Source organism: Triturus cristatus, chromosome 9, assembly GCF_964204655.1.
Source record: "Triturus cristatus chromosome 9, aTriCri1.1, whole genome shotgun sequence".
Taxonomy (NCBI): Eukaryota; Metazoa; Chordata; class Amphibia; order Caudata; family Salamandridae; genus Triturus; species Triturus cristatus.
In genome coordinates this window covers 1,214,337,409-1,214,359,238 of record NC_140592.1, presented here as the reverse complement: position 1 = coordinate 1,214,359,238, position 21,830 = coordinate 1,214,337,409, and the positions used below count along the sequence as shown (strand labels likewise).

Here is a 21,830-nt window from a genome sequence, read left to right as displayed (position 1 = left end):
GTCACCTGTAGTGCATCATGGGAGCAGGGGGTCACGGGCAGGCCTTAAAGGCACGGTCCCCCTACTCTAATGCCTTAAAGGCAAGGTGTCAGTTTTCTTGGATTCTTGATACTCTACTGCAGCCTACTGGCGAATGCCTACAATTACATGTTGCTTTATGGCAATAAAGCAGTGCTGTGTTATAATTTGCCTGATGCTTCCTTTTTTCCTTACGGGTTACGGGGGCACTACTATGCAAAAATATGTAATTTACAGCATTGCCATGTTTTGAACATTGTTAGGCTGCATTTATATGTTTTCACATATGTATATATATATATATTTATATATATGTATTTTCTATATGCTCCGGGATCCCGCACATGGGCGGGGATTATTCATAGATTATGACTTTGATGAGTATACCCCTGGATGAGAACTAGGATTACAGGTAAGTAACTAATCCTTCCTGTCAGTCTGGAAAACCATCACCACAGACAGGTGGGTCAGGGACATTATCCAGTACGGTTACTGTCTAGAATTAACGTCCACTCCACCCAACATACCGCCAAAGCACCGTCCTATGTCCGTAGAGCACTTGGCATTATTTCAGCACGAGGTACTAAGTATGCTGCAAAAAGGTGCAATGGAAGTCGTGCCTGTCAACCAACAGGGGACAGGGGTGTACTCTCTGTACTACTTAATCCCGAAAAAGGACGGTTCTCTCAGACCTATACTAGACCTAAGACCCCTCAACCACTACATTCTATCAGAGCATTTCCATATGCTCACCCTACAGCAGGTTCTCCCGCTGCTCAGCCAGGGAGACTTCCTAGCCACACTGGACTTAAAAGATGCGTATTTCCACATACCCATACACCCATCGCACAGAAAATATCTCAGGTTCACTATTCAGGGGCATCACTATCAGTTCAAAGTTCTCCCCTTCGGAGTAACAACGGCACCCAGGGTCTTTACCAAGTGCCTAGCGACAGTGGCTGCACATCTACGGAGACAGCACATTCATGTCTTCCCTTACCTGGACGACTGGCTTGTTCAGGCAAAGTCAGCTCAGCAATGTGCCAGCCACATGTCCCTCACCATTCACCTTCTTCACAGTCTAGGATTCTCACTAAATTACCAAAAATCACATCTTCAACCCGCACACGTACGACAGTACCTGGGCGCGACCATAAACACTCTGACAGCCACAGCTCAGCCAAATTTCCTGAGGATCAACGGCATGCAACTGCTGATCACAAAGTTCAAACCTCAACACTCCCTTCCAGCGCGAGTGTTCATGCAGTTGATAGGCATGATGGCCTCCTGCATTTTCATAGTCCCGCACGCGAGACTACATATGCGCCTGCTTCAGGAGTGCTTAGCACGTCAATGGAATCAGGCTCACGGACAATTAACAGACCTAGTGTTGGTGAGCGGTCGGGCATACAACTCTCTGCATTGGTGGAATCCACAAAACCTTTGCAAGGGCTGACCGTTCCACGAGCCTGTTCCGCAACTAATACTGACGGCGGACGCCTCTCTCCAGGGATGGGGAGCTCATGTACTCAATTACACAGTGCAGGGACTATGGACGACACAGCAAAAGAAGATGCACATCAACATTCTGGAACTGATGGCAATCTTCCTAGCCATGAAGGCATTCAAAGTACACTTATGCAACAAAGTCGTGTTGATCCGGACGGACAACATGACTGCCATGTACTACATACAGAAGCAGGGAGGAACACACTCGCCACAGTTGTCTCATCTTTGTCAGAGCATGTGGAAGTAGGCCATTCAAAGGAACATATTCCTCATGGCGGAACACCTCCCGGGCAAGGACAACCAGATGGCGGATCTGCTCAGCAGACGCAGCCACCAGATGCACGAGTGGGAGCTACATCCGTCAGTACTCCAGCCGTACTTCCAACAGTGGGGTCATCCAGAGATAGACCTATTCGCCACAAACAAACGCAAAATGCCAAAGCTTTGCCGCCAGGTTCCCACATCCACAGTCGCAGGGCAATGCGATCTGGATGAACTGGTCCGGCAGATTTGCGTACGCTTTTCCCCCAGCGCCATTAATACCGCTAGTGGCACGCAAACTGCGACATCACTCTCTGACGCTCATCCTAGTTGTTCCCACATGGGCACGCCAACCATGGTACACCACCTTTCTAGAACTTTCCGTGGTGCCGCATCAAAGGCTGCGGATCACACCCGCACTTTTAACGCAGAACCATGGCGAAATTCAGCACCCAGATCCGCGACAGCTGAACCTGGCAATCTGGCTCCTGAAGTCTTAGAGTTTGGCTATCTAAACCTGCCACCTGAATGTATGGATATCAAGGAGGCCAGGAGACCCACGACCAGAGCTTGCTATGCGGCTAAATAGAAAAGGTTTGTCATTTACTGCAACAACAATGACATTAACCCGCTGAACTCATCCATTCAAAACATCATCTGTTACCTCTTACACTTGTACCGATGCAATCTGGCATACAGCTCCATACGTATACATTTAACCGCGATAGCAGCCTATCTTCAAAACAGGCAGCACCTCTCTTTATTCCGAGTGCCTACCATCAAAGCCTTCTTAGAGGGACTCAAACGAGTGATTCCCCCAAGACACCCACCGGCACCAGCGTGGAACCTCAATGTGGTCCTCACCAGATTAATGGGTCCACCTTTTGAACCTCTCCATTCATGTGAGATTCAATTCCTCACCTGGAAGGTGGCTTTCCTAGTGGCAATCACTTCGTTAAGAAGAGTTAGTGAACTCCAGGCGCTAACCGTTCAAGAGCCATTCATACAGGTTCACGCAAACAGGGTTGTACTACGTACCAACCCCAAATTCATGCCTAAAGTGATATCGCAGTTCCACATTAATCAGACTATTGAACTGCCTGTTTTCTTTCCGACTCCACAAAATGTCGCAGAGAGAATACTCCATACACTAGATGTTAAGAGGGCCCTCATGTACTATATAGACAGAACAAAGGCTTTTAGGAAAACAAAACAACTTTTCGTTGCTTTTTCTCCACAACACAAGGGCAACGCCATTTCCAAATCAGGGATAGCCAGATGGATCGTTAAATGTATTCAAATTTGCTATCAAAAAGCTAAACGCACATTAACGATTCCCCCACGAGCCCACTCAACACGAAAGTTAGGGGCGTCCATGGCTTTCCTGGGAAACCTTCCTTTACAGGAAATATGTAGAGCAGCCACATGGTCCACTATACATACATTTACCAAACACTACTGTGTAGATGTACACTCAAAACAGCAGGCAGCTGTAGGACAGGCTGTTCTCAAAACTCTTTTTCAGACTGCTGCAGCTGGCACGGGCAGCCGCCGCTAATGGAGGTACTGCTATATGTTCGAGGCATGTGGGCTGCTGAATTCATATCTGTGCATAGATCGCCGCCTAGTGTTGGGTCCGGATGTTTGCACGTTGTTGTCCTGGAAGAGTCTTCGAAGTATCCTGAGATAGGTGACTCCTCCCCTGGACCACAGTGCGCATGGGCATCCTCTCCATCCTCAGTTTTTTTCCGCCATTGGGTTCAGATGTGCTTATCTTGACTCAAGTTAGGAAAATTTAGTTTCAGGCCAAACGGCCTTTAGTTTTCGTCGGTACTGTTCCCGATCGGTATCGACAGCTTACTTACTAGTTTAGCAACTTTAACAACTTTTTTCGGATCCGTTTCATCCGACCATCGACCTTACATCGACGATGGAATCGAGGACCCCATTCAAACGGTGTCCTGTTTGCCACGCAAAATATCCACATATCGACGTCCACCCGGTGTGCAACAAATGCCTCTCTCCGGATCACGACGAATCGAAATGTATGGCCTGTGCCCGATTCAGATCCAAGAAGACTCTCCGGAATCGACGAGCTGCGAAATTAGAAGCGCAGCAATCGGCACCGGCCCCGACCAACATCTTCAGCACCGAGGACGAAGATGTTGAAAGCGTGGAAAACATACACTCCAGCCCCGCTTCCGAACACGATTCCCGATCGGAAGACACAGATGAAGAGCTTTTTCACAGGGAAGAAGCCGACGATGAGGTAGGGGACTACGATGAGACCTTCGGGGCCGAAGAAGATAGCTCTGGTGAAGAGCAGGGCCTACCCGTCCAAACGGAGGCTATTAAAGTACGTCAGTCTACGGCTCCGGTCGAGGGATCGCCTTCGGGCCTTACCCGAGATCAATCCCGCAGTTCTTCGGCCCCGCCCTCTGGCCCGGCCTCGAACATCCAGCGAGAGCCATTATTATCGAAAAAGACTGGTTTCCCTTCAACGAAACCGAAACCAATCGTCGCACCGGTTCAACAGAAACCGAAAGTGAAACTGGCACTGGTCGGCTCGAAGACCTCCACTCCTTCGACGCCAGCCAAAACCATCGGCTCCGACCTCCCCAAAAGGGATTTCGGTGCCGAACTCGCGGCGGTGGATGTCGGCACCGATCCAAATAGGAAGGCCATCGGTACCACCAAAGCGCCTCTGCCCCCGAAGCAATCGGCACCGACCACCAAGGTTAAAATGGCTGCTCCATCGGAATCCACTTCGAAGGCAGCGACTGCGGTCCAGTCATCGACGCCGTCAACCGCTACTACCTCTCCTCGACTCGATGACCCTGTGGCTCCTAAGAAGTCCACACCTACCTCTACAGAACCCCTCGGCACCAAAGAACCTTTGGCGTTCTCGGTGCGACAAGTTGCAGCGTCCTTGCATCGTATCAGAGAACAGGCAGCCCTCCAGGCCACGTCGGGCTCCGAGCCGAAAAAGGCTCCAAAGGCACCTTCGGCACCAGCCAACATCACTTTTGGTCTGCCGCCGTCCACAGCGCCAAAACTATTCGAGATCCTAACACGTGTCACCCAGACAAGGTCCCCATCTACTGCACACTCTCCTACTGGGCCTTCACCGTCCCAATTCATCGACGCTGACACGGGCAGGCTCATGCTCCGAAAGCAGAAGGTCACTTCCGACCAGGCTTTGGACTCTTACAGAATCCCTCTAAAGCAAAAACTGCCAGCAGAATCGGAACCAGTTCTATATGAACGCCTCCACACCTCCTATCCAGATCCCCAGTCCTTCTCTCCGACGCACTCCGACATGGACGCAATGGAGGATTTCATGGGTGATGACACCACCTACCCCAGGGATATAGCTCCTGAGGAGCAGTAGGACCCAGATCAAGCTTGGGATGACCCTGCAGACCCGGGTGCCACTACAGATACCCAGGACACGCAGCTTTATGGCGCAAAGACATCTCCCACAGAGGACACTGCTGGCTTTAACGCCCTCATTGAACGTGCCGCAGCCAATCATGGAGTGCAACTCCACTCGGACACAATTAAGGACGATTTCTTGGTGGACACTTTCGCCTCCTCAGAGGACCGTAAAGACTCTGCCCATGTTAAAAGGTGTCCTCAAGCCAGCAAAGGACATTTTCAAGGAAACAACCAGGGCACGGGTGATAAACCCCAGGATCGAGAAAAAATACAAGCCTGCGCCCGGGGACCCTATGTACATTAGAGGCCAGTTACCTCTAGACTCAATCGTGGTTGCTAACGCTCGCAAACGAGCGCACTCGCAGACAACTGGTGATGCTCCTCCCCCGGACAAGGAGTCCAAGGTGCTGGAGACCTCCGGCAAAAGGATTGCAGCCCAAGCAGCAAACATCTGGCGCATTGCCAATACACAGGCGCACCTGGCTCGCTACGGTCGCTCACACTATGACACGTTGGAGTCCCTACTCCAACATCTACCAGACGAGTACAAAGAGGCAGCGGAGCTCCTCATCAGAGAGGGACAACTTCTCACAAACGCATCCATTAAGTGTGCACTGGATGCCGCCGACACAGCTGCGAGGGCAATAAACACCAGCGTCATGCTACGACGACACGCTTGGTTAAGAATCTCCGGATTCAAACCTGAGGTTCAAAATAACATCCTCAACCAGCCTGTCAACCCCGACTACTTATTCGGACCAGAGGTTGACACCACCCTAGAAAAGATCAAAAAAGACACAGACACTGCAAAGTCAATGGGGGCTCTGCAAACGCAAACATTTCGTAGTGGCTCCTTTCGTCGCCCTGGAAATAGAGGAGCGGCTAGAGGACAGGGGTCACAGCAAACCTACAATAAAGGGGGCACACAGAGCACCTACGATAAAAACACCAGAGGTGGATATCGTGGCTCCAGCACCAAGGGCAGAGGACGCGGTTACGGCAACACCAGGTCCTCACCCAAGAACAAACAGTGACGCCCTCTCCCTTCCCCCCCCCCCGACCACATAACACCTGTCGGGGGGAGACTCCAGCGGTTCCTGTCCACGTGGAATACCATCACCACAGACAGGTGGGTCAGGGATGTTATCCAACACGGTTACTGTCTCGAATTAACCTCCACTCCACCCACAATACCGCCAAAGCACCGTCCTATGTCCTCAGAGCACTTAGCATTATTACAGCAGGAAGTGCGAAGTATGCTGCAAAAAGGCGCAATAGAGGTCGTGCCCGTCCACCAGCAAGGGATAGGGGTGTACTCTCTGTACTTCTTAATACCGAAGGAGGACGGGTCCCTCAGACCTATACTAGACCTGAGACCCCTCAACCACTACATTCTCTCAGAGCACTTCCATATGCTCACCCTACAGCAGGTTCTCCCGCTGCTCAGGCAGGGAGACTTCCTAGCCACACTAGACCTCAAAGATGCGTACTTCCACATACCCATACACCCGTCACACCGAAAATATCTCAGGTTCACTATTCAGGGGCAGCACTACCAATTCAAAGTCCTCCCCTTCTGTGTGACAACAGCACCCAGAGTTTTCACCAAGTGCCTAGCTACAGTAGCTGCACAACTACGGAGACAACACATCCACGTCTACCCTTACCTGGACGACTGGCTTGTTCAGGCAAGGTCAGCCCAACAATGTGCCAGCCACATGTCCCTCACCATTCACCTTCTTCACAGTCTGGGATTCTCACTAAATTACCCAAAATCACATCTCCAACCCGCACACGTACAACAGTACCTAGGTGCGACCATAGACACTCTGGCAGCCACAGCTCAGCCAAATTTAGTGAGGATCAACAGCATGCAAATGCTGATCTCAAAGTTCAAACCTCAACACTCCCTGCCTGCGCGAGTGTTCATGCAGTTGATAGGCATGATGGCCTCCTGCATTTTCATAGTCCAGCACGCAAGACTACATATGCGCCTGCTTCAGGAGTGCTTGGCACGTCAATGGAATCAGGCTCACGGGCAATTAAAAGACCTAGTGTTGGTGAGCGGTCGGGCATACAACTCTCTGCATTGGTGGAATCCACAAAACCTTTGCAAGGGCCGACCGTTCCAAGAGCCTGTTCCACAAATAATACTGACGACGGACGCGTCTCTCCAGGGATGGGGAGCTCATGTACTCAATTACACAGTGCAGGGACTATGGACAATACAACAAAAGAAGATGCACATCAACCTTCTATAACTGATGGCAATCTTCCTGGCAATGAAAGCATTCAAGGTACACTTGTGCAACAAAATCGTGTTGATCCGGACGGACAACAAGACTGCCATGTACTACATACAGAAGCAGGGAGGAACACACTCTCCACAGTTGTCTCATCTGGCTCAGAGCATGTGGAAGTGGGCCATTCAGAGGAACATCTTCCTCATGGCGGAACACCTCCCGGGCAAGGACAACCAGATGGCGGATCTGCTCAGCAGACACAGCCACCAGATGCACGAGTGGGAGCTACATCCGTCAGTACTCCAACCGTACTTCCAACAGTGGGGTCATCCAGAGATAGACCTATTCGCCACAAACAAACGCAAAATGCCAAAGCTTTGCCGCCAGGTTCCCACATCCACAGTCGCAGGGCAATGCGATATGGATGAACTGGTCCGGCAGATTTGCGTACGCTTTTCCCCCAGCGCCATTAATACCGCTGGTGGCACGCAAACTGCGACAGCACTCACTGACACTCATCCTAGTTGCTCCCACATGGGCGCGCCAGCCATGGTAACCACCTTTCTAGAACTTTCCGTGGTGCCGCATCAAAGGCTGCGGATCAAACCTGCACTCTTAACGCAGAACCATGGTGAAATTCAGCACCCAGATCCGCAACAGCTGAACCTGGCAATCTGGCTCCTGAAGTCTTAGAGTTTGGCTACCTAAACCTGCCACCTGACTGTATGGAAATCATTAAGGAAGCCAGGCGACCCACTACCAGAGCTTGCTATGCAGCTAAATGGAAGAGGTTTGTCATTTACTGCAACAACAATGACATTAACCCGCTAGACGCATCCATTCAAAATATAATCTGTTACCTCTTACACCTATACCGATACAATCTGGCATACACCTCAATACGTATCCATTTGACAGCAATAGCAGCCTATCTCCAGAACAGGCAGCACCTCTCTTTATTCAGAGTGCCTGCCATCAAAGCTTTCTTGGAGGGACTCAAACGAGTAATTCCCCCAAGACACCCACCAGCACCGGTGTGGAACCTCAACTTGGTCCTCACCCGACTGATGGATCCACCCTTCGAACCTCTCCACTCATGTGAGATTCAATTCCTCACCTGGAAAGTAGCTTTTCTAGTGGCAATCACTTCGTTAAGAAGAGTTAGTGAACTCCAGGCACTAACCATTCAAGAGCCATTCATACAGGTTCACGCAAAGAGGGTCGTACTACGTACCAACCCCAAATTCATGCCTAAAGTTATATCGCAGTTCCACATGAATCAGACTATTGAACTGCCTGTTTTCTTTCCGACTCCACAAAATGTCGCAGAGATAATACTCCATACACTAGATGTTAAGAGGGCCCTCATGTACTATATAGACAGAACAAAGGCTTTTAGGAAAACAAAACAACTTTTCGTTGCTTTTTCTCCACAACACAAGGGCAACGCCATTTCCAAATCAGGGATAGCCAGATGGATCGTTAAATGTATTCAAATTTGCTATCACAAAGCTAAACGCACATTAACGATTCCCCCACGAGCCCACTCAACACGAAAGTTAGGGGCGTCCATGGCTTTCCTAGGAAACATTCCTTTGCAGGAAATATGTAGAGCAGCCACATGGTCCACTATACATACATTTACCAAACACTACTGTGTAGATGTACACTCAAAACAGCAGGCAGCTGTAGGACAGGCTGTTATCAAAACTCTTTTTCAGACTGCTGCAGCTGGCACTGGTGGCCGTCGCTAATAGGAGGTACTGCTATGTATTCTATGCACAGATATGAATTCAGCAGCCCACATGCCTCAAACTGAATATGCTACTTACCAGTATGCATCTGTTCTTGGCATGTAGGGCTGCTGACATTCATATCGCCCACCCTCCTCCCCGGCGTCTGTAGCAGCTGCAGCTCTCAATTACTGTATAGCATGGTCATCACTTTCTGTATCTACTCCATCACTGCCACAATGGCGAAAAACAATCTGAGGATGGAGAGGATGCCCATGCGCACTGTGGTCCAGGGGAGGAGTCACCTATCTCAGGATACTTTGAAGACTCTTCCAGGACAACGTGCAAACATCCGGACCCAACACTAGGCGGCGATCTATTCACAGATATGAATGTCAGCAGCCCTACATGCCAAGAACAGATGCATACTGGTAAGTAGCATATTCAAATCTATGCACAGATATAAATTCAGCAGCCCACATGCCTCGAACTGAATATGCTACTTACCAGTATGCATCTGTTCTTGGCATGTAGGGCTGCTGACATTCATATCACCCACCCTCCTCCCCGGTGCCTGTAGCGGCTGCAGCACTCAGAATTTCTGTATAGCATGGTCATCACTTACTGTATCTACTCCATCACTGCCACAATGGCGAAAAACAATCTAAGGATGGAGAGGATGCCCATGCGCACTGTAGTCCAGGGGAGGAGCCACCTATCTCATGATGCTTCGAAGACTCTTCCAGGACAACAATGTGCAATCATCCGGACCCAACACTAGGCGGCGATCTATGCACAGATATGAATGTCAGCAGCCCTACATGCCAAGAACAGATGCATACTGGTAAGTAGCATATTCATAACATGTCAGCCCCTAGTAAATGGTACCCTAGGTACCCAGGGAATGCCTCTAAGGGCTGCAGCACTCATTGTGCCACCCTTAGAGGCCCTGTACCCTAACACACACACACACCCACCCACCCACCCACCCACCTACCCACCCACCTACCCACCTACCTACCTACCTACCTACCTACCTACCTACCTACCTTGCTTGCTTGCTTCCTGAGTGTCTGGGTACAAGACAAAACAAAGAGTCGACATGGCACACATCCCTGTGTGCCATGCCCACCACCTACACTGCCCTGGCATACATCAGCCACCCCTCTAGCTGGGTGCCCTATGCCAGTGATGTGGGCACAGGATCAGGAGCCCTGTGCACCTACAGTACCCAGGTCCATTCCTGGGCACTGTAAGTGCAGTGCTGCCATTTAAGAGTACATGGTGCTGAGAGTTCGTCAAACACAAGCTCCACAGCACCATAATGGCAACACTAAAGACTGAAGTTTGGTATCAAACTTCTCAGCACATTAAACCCACACTGATGCCAGTGTGGGATTTAATGTACCAAGCACCCCAGAGGGCATCTTAGTGATGCCCCCTGAAACCTAACCTACAATCCACGTCTGGTCTGAGAGGCTACCTAGGCTGCCACACAGCAGACATGTTGCTGGACCCCTGGGTAGGAGAGCCCCTGCTCTCCTGGGCCTGCAACATTGCACATCCTGGTCGAGGTGCTAGATCTCCTCCCCCAGGATGGGCAGGGGGAAGCTTCAAAGGCATGCTGCCTCTGTGAGCTTCCCCAGGACACTGCAACCCCCCACTCTGGCGGGAAGCTTGCCCGGAAACCCTAAATAAGGACAGGGGATGTGCCAGCCTGCCAATCTCACCCGTCAGGTGGGGGAGGCGAGGTGAAGTTTGTATACATTGTCCCCCAAAAAAATTCACCACTAAGGTCCCTTACCTTCGTGGGAGATCAAATATTTCAGGCATCAGTTCTCCAATGGAACGCTTATCAATACCTAAATACTGATCTACAACCAAATGTAAATATTCTCCCAGCATACATTCATTACACCAATGATCTCCTTCACAAAGTAGTTGATGCTAATTGAGCAGACGAATGCACTTTTTTCACATTTAACGTTGGTTTACTGAATACTTGTATCCCCAAAGGCAAGCGGCTTCTAGCTATACAATAGTTCTTATCTTCCCCAGATGCTACACAGTTAGCACATACGAACGTGTCTGTTAAAATGACTGCTTTAATATTTGATAATCATGCCTTTATGCAAGATGGCAAATGGTTCACCAGCAGAACTCTTGGAACTTATACTGTATTGGGGCATATTTATTGATGCATTTTTGATCTGTACTGGTGACACTGATCTTTTATTGAGATCCATCCACTATTTTATCACAAATACTTACATCTTTTTCTCAGTTCTATAGCAAAACACAGAATATTTGAATGTGGTTCTATATGTGGAAAGGAAAAATATTAAGTCTAAACTACTGTGTTCATCTCAATTCTATATGCCACTAGTGCACATCCCATATCTCCAGTATGGGCTATACCTTTTGGAGAAATGACACGTATCACACGTGTCGTGATGATCGGTTCTGTAAAGAATTTAAAATACTTGAACAGAAGTCTAGCAAGCGGCTATCCCAGTGAAGTCCGTTAAAAACTAAAAATGAGGACAAAATGACACTCCTACTTAAAAGAAGCAAATTTTGTGTAGTAGATTTTGGTTCATCACACCATACAGCTGTCTGAGTTTCTTTTTTTTCTTTTAATAGAATTCTGTATAGACCATGGCATGTACTTAAGATGATCAGTGCTCTCTCAAACATTATACCCGGTTGTGACACATAGTATAGAAAAAACATTACATAGCACACTTCGCCATCGTTTTATAGAGTTCCAGTTGACTCCCACTGGACAGACGTAGCTGCCTGGACCTCTTAAGTGTTTCCATGAGTGCAGACATTACAGTGTATGGCAGTTGACCAAGGACAAAACACTTTCCAATACACACAAGTAGAAGTGCTATTTGGAACATTTAATAAATTACATCATTAAACTTGTAGTTTATTACATTATATCCGATTGTCACCAGATACACATAGGGAATACTATTAGGCCATTGGAGAGAGGGTTCAAGAACTTACTAGTGCAATAAGAAATAAAGACTAGAACTACGCCTTAGCAATCCACTATAACACCCAACATGCCTAGACTGAGACATTGAGTTTGAGATTTCATGATATTGCAGTGTTGAAGCCCAATCCCTGAGGTGGCAAAAGAGTCCTAGCTTTGAGGGGACTGGAAACATGCTGGATCATTAAGCTTGGACGTGTAGATGGAGGTCTCAACCAAGATCGAGCTACATGTTTTTCTCACAGATCAGACTATATGCTCTTTAGGTCTCGCCTGGCGTAAGACTGTGCAGACATGCGCAGTCTCGCTGGCGAGATTTAACGATTTGAAGAGATTTCTCTAGTGGGCTTTAAGCCCTGCCCCTCTTTTCCATTGGCTGGCGTCACCGTTTATGCTAAACGGTGGCCAGCCATTGGAAACGAGCGTCTCGTGACGTACACTTTTCTCTATTAGAGCCGTCCCAGTTGGACTGGCTCGCTTGCTTTACGTTTGTAGTAAAGTCTTTTCTTATCTTTATGGGGCCATGTGTTTCAAACACATTGGCCCCATAAAGACAAGAGATCACCGCCTGGAGCTTCATAAAGCTCCGACGTCACCACAAGCCGTTCTGGGATTGGCCCAGCCTCGCAGGTTGCCTAGCAGAGGGGGTGGACTCGTCTCTTGTCTCCTTTGTGGCACGGCGCCCCTTTTGAAGCGCTCCGAGGCGCGCCCTGTAGTACAGAGAACTTCACAGGAATCGGAAACATGAGCGCGCAGGTTTGAAGCCGGGCTACTGTACAATGGCGAGAAGAAAGCCCGGGAGACCCCAGCACCGCAGGCCACCTCCCCGGAGCCCGCGCTTGTATCAAAGCCCAGCAGACACCGTCTGTAAAGGGAGGGCGGCAGGGGGAGCGGCAGTATCCCGGACACTGCTCGTCATCCTGGTCAGCTGTGTCTCCAGGAGGTGGGGAGGTGCACATTCCAGTGTAATCTCACCCCTGAGCTTGTATACTTTTCACGTACCTTATGTCTGTCCCACCTATCAAGCGCGACCCGTGGCTTCACTTCCCACATGATCTCCCACACTGAACCTTACGTGGCCTCTCCTAATGCCCTTTGACAGTTTTCCACTCGCACACTTATAACCTGGCCGAGCTCTACCCTCCCCGCCCGTGGTCTCAAAACACTGCAGAATCATACCCTACCAGCTAAGGTCCCTTCGGTTAGTATCCCCAACTCCAAGGGTGTCGCGTGCCCCTTCTTTCAGGAATACTACTCCGCTCTCGGGTATCTCTGCTAGTCTCACCGAAACCTCTAATCCCAGAGTCCCCTCTCGCTACACCCCTCTTCATACATCTCATGTCCCCTCTATACACGCACACATTTTTGAAAGGCTATTTTGCTTCATAATCTTCCCCTCCCGCTTCTTCCCGCACTCCTCCATGCCTACAAGCGTCTTTGTTCCCCTGACCCTCGCTTTGGTCCCAGGTTGGCGTTGCTTGTTTATAATAGGAACGATTAAAAGAGTTTTCGTACTGTTATTCATTTTTAGTGTGTTTCACGAAAGACATCCGATTATAGTTTAACGCATTTACCTGCAAGAATAAACATAAAATAAATATTTATATATTTTTAATAAACGTCTCGTTTAGGTAAGATGGATCGGGCAGCCCGGGCAAACGTTAGGCTCTTCCCTGTTCATCATGAAAAGTCTTGTCTTTGAAACTCCCCCATTGTATGTATCCTGCAGCATGCAGGCTAAAGAGGAACCTCTCCCAGTCCCTGTTGGCTGTGCCACTGCCCTGTCTGTACATCCGCTCTGAAGCGCCATCTTATCATGCAGCGTGAAGCTTTAGGGTGGGTCCATCCACACTGAGGAGGCCCCGCCCAGCCCCTTGAGTGCTGGCGCTGTGTTAAGTGTGCTTAAAAAATATTGCCATATACTTTCTGAAACCGCGCTGAACTGTTTGAGGGGTGTTGGCGAGCGCGCCGCACGCAGTCTTTCTTACCACGGAATGAAATGCAGGCACCGAACCGCATTTTTACCACGGCGGATGCAGAGGCCACACACAAGGTTTGTTAAGGTTAGAAAGCGGACGGTTAATTTGCTGCAGGTCAGTGACTTGTGAGTTGCAAAGATTCGTCAGTGATTCGGTGCAGGAAATTACGACAGATTTTCTGTTCCTTGTCACAGGGAGGAAGGTTATCGGATGACTCTTTTCTTCTATAATTCTTTTCAGCTGTGGTAGTTCAATGGAAACGACTGGTGGTAACCAGGACTGCAACTCCCAGAATACATTTGGTTGTTAAATGAAAGCCAGTATCTGCGGAACAGCGTCCTTTGTGACTTGAAGCCAACTGGTTGCACTACTAGTGAGGAATGCAAATCTTTATCGGACACAGAAAGAATGGTGCTGCTGATGCGATCTGGTAACTGTTAAACGAATAATTATAAAACCAGTATTCTAAGCGCACCTTTTATAGCCGAAGCAGCATTGCAACAATATCATGCTCAACAAGTGTCGACAAACGGAATGGAAACATGCCTTCGTGCATGGCTTGTGAAAAGCCAGGAACAGCGTCGATGTAAATAATGCATCCATTTCAGAGGCTTCCGCGGAACCGTGATAAAAATATTTAAATGAGTTTGAGCAGCCATAAATCCCAAACGCCCTGCTATTCCTATACCAAGATGCCACCCTTTGGTTTGAAATAGTCCATTCTAAATGCAGAACGTTATGAATGTAATCTCCATTTTGGTACAATATTGGACTTTGTAACATGAGTCGATGCCTCTCTCTACAGTTGTCTGGCAGCGAAGGGGACAGGAGGAAACAAGCATTTACAATGCAACGGTCTCGGCAATATTATAGGTAGAGCTATTGGTATTGCTCATTATTTTTTTTTATCATTTTTGTATCCCTAAATAAATGGCATTGTCATTTCTATTGGCATTAGCTTTTTTTTTTTGCATATGTGATACCTATTGCATTAGCAGAGAGAGAGTGAGGTAGTGAGATAGAGAGAGAGAGTGAGGTATTGAAATAGAGAGTGAGGTAGTGAGATAGAGAGTGAGGCAGTGAGATAGAGAGCCGCCAGTGCTGTACCTGTTATTTAGGTTAAGGAAGCTTGCACTGATGCTGTGGGTGTGTGTGTGTGTGTCCCGCCTGCGCCCCCCCCGGCACCCCCCTCCTCTGGTCTGGTAGAGCTGCTGTACTATTCTCTATGTGAGGGAAGCTTGCACTTCTGCTGACTATAGTGTCTGTTCTGTCTGAGAGGGAAGCTTGCGGTGCTGTGCCTGCGCTGTATATATAACGTGGCGATGGAAGCTTGCACTGCCTACTCTCCACCTCTTTGTACTCACATCGAAGCACTGTTCTTGTTCTTTCTGCTTCTGCCAGGTCTAAAGTACAGAGTTCTTTGCCATCAGTTCACAGCATATGCTGTACTCTGAATAAAGACCTCATATTCTCCCGCCCAGCAAAAAAGTCTGTTTCCTCTTCTCCAGCATCTAGCACCAGTACCTTGTCTTTCCCGTCCGCCACCCCAGTCGGGCCCCCACCACTTCAATCTCCTCCTCCATGCTCCCCAAGATGTGAGGTGTCAGAGCTCCTGGCCTCATTACTGGCGACTTCAAAGTTCTCCCCAAGAAAATAGAAAACAAGCAAGAGATACCAACCCTGTTAATTAGACGAGATAGAAAATGCCGACATTTTGCTAAATATTGTTTTCTGCGTGTTTGAAGTACATATGTCCAGACTTGATGTCTGGATAGACAGACTTGGGGGAGGGGGACATGCCCCCCTCTCAGGCGCCTTACATCCTTCACCCTTTAACAGAGAGAGGGCTTTTGCATATGTACCCTGATTCCAAAGGAGTGTGTGTGGGGGGGGGGGGGTGCTCTGGCTCATGACCGGGGTCTCTGTTCATCTCATTCCCAACACACGTTTGACAGCCCTCCGTCGTTTGCTGGGGGGGATACGCCCCCTGTGCAGAGCATTCTATAGGGGGTATGGGGCTATGCTCCAAGTGAACAAAGATACATAACAAGTTATCAAGCACCATTTTAAATAAAACCTTGTTTACATGTATGTAGCAATAAGGATGAAAATGCCCCTGTTTCTGTTATTTTAACGTTTGTAAATAAAAAAGAATTCTCTCAACCATTTCAAATGGAATTTTGCGCCGCACGTCTCGATTACCTTTTCAACTGGGGCATGGGTAGGTGTTACTTTTTGCAGGTCGTTTCCCTGCAAGAACTGTTTGTTTCCCAGCTGCTGTGAGTATGCAGATCGGCTGCTTTCCCTCAAGTAGGGAGAGTGAAAAAAGCTGCTTTTCTTCTCAGAGCCAGGCCGGGCAATGTCAGTGAGAGCCGTTGAGCATGAGATGGCATGACCCAGCCCACCCGTTCACTATCAACTTTTCTGCTCCAGAGACTTAAGCAGGGCAGGCTGGGTAGGAGCTGGACAGGACGGGTCCCAGAGGCATCACGTCGATGCTGCTCCTTTGTCTTTAGTCTGGTCTGTTCTGGGGAGCAGAGAGGGGGCCATGCCAGTGGCAAGGGTTGGAATGCAGGGAGCTGATCACGTGTGACGGAAGCAGTTCATTGTAAAGAAAGAGAGAACGGAGTCAAGGTGAGAAAGACGGCAAGAGTAGATGAATTAGGTCAGCTATTGGAAAGAAGAAAATAATGAAGAGGGGAGTTTCAGAGAGATTCGTTTAAGAGAGTGAGGGCGAGAAAAAAACAACCAGACGTGGGTAGATTCCGAAGAAACGAAGAGGGGAGAGACAGAGTCCTGCGCACTCCTCCCCTGCCGCTAGGAGGGAGGGAGGAAGGAACACCCACAGCCCGTTGCCAGCAGCCGCACGGCTAAACCGGGAGAGCCCGGGGCGAAATAGGGAGGACTATTCAATGCTGCACCTTGTACGAGATGCATGCGGGGGGGAGGGGGTCTTTGGTGCCCAAAAGAAACTACACTCACCGCAAACAAAAGGCACGGCGTGGAAACCCGGTGTGCAGGGCAGCGTGGAGGACGCAGCGCTGGGGCGACACACGAGTAGTAGATGGAAATGTGAAACGTGGTTACTAATTAAGATACAGGGCCTAACTAGGCGGGCAGCGCGAGAGCAACAGCAAGAAGATCCTCACGGCCAGACGATCCGTGAAAAAATGGCGGATGGGAGCTTCCAAACTTTTTCGGATTCGGGGGCGTGTTCCTGCTGTTCGAAAAAGGGCGTGGCTAAAAAGTGGAAAGAACGGCAAGGAACACGCCCCCGAATCTGAAAAAGACGGAGCCTATTTGGAGGGACGGCTCTCTCCTCCAATGGCGGGCCTCCGTTTAGGAAGCCAGCCAATGGAGGAGAACCAAAAGAGGCGGGCTAAATAGCCACTCTAGAAAACATAAAATCTCCGACTTCCGGTTCTGCCTTCGGCAGACCGGTAGTCCTCGACCTAAAAAAGGCACAGAATCACGGGGACAGAAGGAGAAAACAAGCATTGAAAATGCAATTGGTCACGCCTTTGATTAAGTTAAAGCCATTTGCTTTGCTAATGGTATTATATAGCAAAGCAAATGGCTTTAACTTAATAAAAGGCGAGGCCTATTGCATTTTCAATGCTTATTGTACCTTGTCACTGTATGAATTGACTGTAAATGGGCTGTATAGCAGTTAGGACACGTTAGTCCTTTTGGAGTCCAGGTATATACTACAGTAGCACTGTCCTATAATTTGCATAAGTATTTCTGAGTACACGAGCAACATGGAGTAAATTGCCACTCTTAACAGTGATTTTGTTTTGATAATTCTACAAATGTGATTTTTGTCTTATACTTGTACTGCTCACAAGATCATGGGATGAATTTTCTAATACTTTGTGTATTAGTTTCACAAAGCTGGCTTCAAACAAACTAGAATAATTGATAGCATATTTGTATGTATGTGTAATTGCTACTATTTCACCTGAATATTAACTGTGAAACGTCACGCCTCATTGTATTGAATGTAATTTGTCAGAGGTGTTCTGCACTACACCAGTAACCTCCTGAACTTTAACTTCTAGCTTTCGGATTTTGTGAATACAAGGAACCTGAATCTACTCTACGTGCTTTACGTTTGCTTCATGACCTTCAAATTGGAGAGAAAAAACTCCTAGTAAAAGTGGATGCAAAGACAAAGGCACAACTGGACGAGTGGAAAGCAAAGAAAAGGGCCTCTAATGGGGTAAGCAACCCAAGTTTGGTGGTTTAAATTATTCAGCAGTTTAATTGACTATTTACTAGTGGGGCAATTTACTTGATTCATGATTAATTATACCATGCAGATAGTGTATAAGAGGACTGTAGTTTTGAAATTAGGATACTGATTTAGGCAGTGCGTTTTCAAGCAGCATAGCAGTTTTGTATTTCATGGCTTCAGTGTTTAAGTGGAATTGCTATAAAGTATGGCTTTTTTTTTACGTCAGACGCTAAAATCTAGGTCAGTAGCAATGATGTATGGGTGTTATACAACTGATGTAGACAGCTTGTGTAGCATAGTTTTCTAGGGAAGGATTGCTCATAAAGGCACACTTTGTTTCACATTTTCATGGAGCAAAGCTGATGTTTCAGATTTAGCACTTAATGGACACTCTGGGATCAAACCAGATATTAGTTGGGAGGTTTATTTTTGTTACACCTTACAACCTTTCTCAAGTTTTATTAGTGTCAAATATTAATATAAATTTAACAGGTCTCTATTTAGCATGCTAAATGTGGACTAAATTATTGCACTGTTTCATCTCACTAGCTAGAATTCCAGTACTGTTTTGTTCACCTGTTGCACATTTTTCTTTAGAATGCCAAACCAGAATCTACAACAGATGATGAGGACTTGGATGATGAAACAGTGAAGCTAGATCAACAAATTAAACAGACAATAGAAGTGTTAATACGGGATTATTCTAGTGAGTTGAATGCTCCCTCGCAGGATTCTGATTCCCAGCCAAGGAAGAAGAAGCAGCTAAAAGAGAAAAAGGAAGACTCCGGTGGTGGCGTTACTGTTAGTCTGATTTTTATATTACCTTTGCATGTCATAAAACTAGTTTATTAAATGCTAGTGCCATAAACAAGCCTTTGCATTCAGTTAACTATAGCTAATCCAGCACTAATGTATAGAAATATTGTTCATAACACCTGCAATTTGTGGATATTGGGTTCCTCCTTTCAGATGTTTAATACATCCTCCACAAATATACCTTGTGAAGCTGAAGTAAATTGCTGTTACATGGAATGTCGAAGATAACGACTTTTAGCTCCTGCATGCAGGTGTCTTGCACAATGATTCTTAGTTTACCACAAGCACACTTGAAGCAAGTGTTTGCTTTTTGTAGAAGCCAGAGTTTGCCCAAAACATTTAACTGTGAAGGATTGCTTTTTGGAGCAGGGAATGTTTCTTCCCTCAGAGGTATCTTAATGTTTCAAGTCTAGTTTTTCAGCGGTCTTTTAAAAATAGTTCAGTTACAGGTAATTAAAATTCCCTGCAAGGATGGCCCCTGGAGTTTCTAGATTAAAAAACAAAAAGCAAAATTCCATGCGGTCAGATACACAAGCTTTGAATTGCAAGTCATTACCAACGTGCTTCTAATGAACTTTTACAGTTTTCATGTAATAGTTAATCAGCAATCTAATATTTCCATATTGCTACTGTTCAACCTATGCTTATTTTTAATTCACATTATCAAATGCCTGACTTTTGAGAGACCAAGTCCAAAATAAGTCAGATGATGTACTATATAATCATTTGCAGACTTAATTGAAAGTTCCTCCAATGATTTGTGTGCGCGCGTATGTGTGTGTGTGTGTATATATTTGTTGTTTATTCACGGTTCTCTACTATGCTACTAACCTAATTTTTATATTCTCACTGTTAATATCAGCCACAAAGATAGATATTAAAAAAGCAATAGCGTGCAGTAGGATACGCGCATATGTATGGTACTGTGCAAGCTACGATCTAAAACATGTATAAAAGTTTTTTAGTAGCTGTTCATTAGAAGTTTGCTTGCTTATTTTCATACAAACCGATGTGCGGGGTCATACACTGCTTGCTACGTCTTTGCTTTCTTTTGTTATAGCAGTCTTTGTGAATAGCAAGCCAGAGTTCCTGTGTTGGGCCCCTTCAAAAAAAAGAAATAAAAATATATAACCACTCTTCTTTTTTTTTTTTTTTTTTTTTTTCTTGATTAATTTGGGCAGCAATACTCTTGCTTTCAACTGTGCTTGTTGTAACCACCCATTTGCAGGAGCTTACCAGAATAAACTTTGCATTCTTTGTTTGGTTAACGTTATCTAGTGTAATTCTGATTTGTGTACTATTGTCAAGACCATGTCCCTCTGGCTGATTGCGCTAGAGGCAACACAAGTGTGAACAGAGGTCACTGGGAACATCCAATTTAGTAACTAGCTAGAGAGGAGTAAAGAGCTTGTAAAAAAGCACTGCACAGAGCACACTTCTGTCCATGAGTCACCCTCTTCAGAGAGAAGTCCACTTATTCTCCAGTCAGCCCTTCTATATAGCATTCACCTTCATTGTTCTCATACACGTGATGGAATTTACCCCAGAGATGGTGGTAATATCATAGATCATAACCACTTGTCTCCAAGGTACCATATATTGGGCTGTGCAAGATCTTTAATCAATTCAATTGATGGCCATTATTATACCATCAAGTGGGGGCCCTGGAATTTGTATATTAAAAAAAAAAAAAAAAAAAACTTTTGGACATAGGCTTGGGTGGAGTGAGTGACTCCTATGACGTCATCTGCAACTTTTAGGACTTAGCGATTTCTGCTAGAAGGCAGTCTGGAACGAGGAAACAGATTTTTGATCGAAGATCTTCCACTGGTTCAGGCAGTGTCCATTCTGCATTTAGAGCACATCGTTAAATTTTTGCCCGAGCTGTGCAGTTAATGACAATTGGTTTTATGCTTCTATCGAGACAAAGTTGTTAACTCAAAAATCTAGTCTGTATGGAGAAAATGGATACATAAGAATTAGAAAAAAACAGAAAATTTTCATATAAGCAGTATGTGGGGTTTTCTGAAGATTAAGATAATAGGAAGGCAAATCACATACTCTCCCCAGGTCTACAAAAAATAAATGTGTCCTTGTGTAATGTAACTGTTGCACATGTGAAGCACTCCTATACCTTCAGTTTGCGTCTTATAAAACTGCAAAGAAAAATAAAGGCTTGGGTAGCCCTATTCAGGGTCTGACTTTAAGGAGGGGTCTTCAGAAGCTGTTGGATTGCAATCCTATGAACTGCCACAGTAATTAGTGACGCTCAAACTTTTTCGTTATGGAAGCTTTTAGTCAAGAACACTAGAAACCCAGGGATAAATTAGAAAGGTTTATTTTTAAACTCAAAACCCTGTCCTACTGCGCATAATAGGAGTAGTAACTATTATGAAAATAAACAGAACAGTAGCAACAAAATTCATCAGGACTCTGAACAGCGAATAAAACTAACTTAATGGTAAAACTACAAAGCTTTTTGTCAATATTTGCGTTCCCACCTTGGTCTCTTTGGCTTACTAAAGCGATTTTAGCACAAAAGAAAGTACCTAGTTAAAGTTTCAAAGGTGGTTCTCGCTCGCATGCCTCTGA

At 46.8% G+C, this 21,830-nt stretch overlaps 2 protein-coding genes across 17 annotated transcripts in view; both read left to right on the top strand.

Moving 5' to 3' along the window:
• The window catches only part of RBM25 (RNA binding motif protein 25), a 341,694-nt gene that overhangs the window by 176,491 nt on the left and 143,373 nt on the right, over positions 1–21,830 (top strand). For all 16 annotated transcript variants that reach the window (XM_085627262.1, XM_085627263.1, XM_085627259.1 and 13 more), the window contains 2 exons: positions 18,247–18,407; positions 19,020–19,223. In XM_085627262.1, coding sequence (XP_085483388.1) covers positions 18,247–18,407; positions 19,020–19,223 — 365 coding nt within the window. The remainder of the gene's footprint in view (positions 1–18,246; positions 18,408–19,019; positions 19,224–21,830) is intronic.
• LOC146799649 (uncharacterized) overlaps positions 1–21,830 on the top strand; it is a 175,574-nt gene that overhangs the window by 120,632 nt on the left and 33,112 nt on the right. The window lies entirely within an intron of this gene.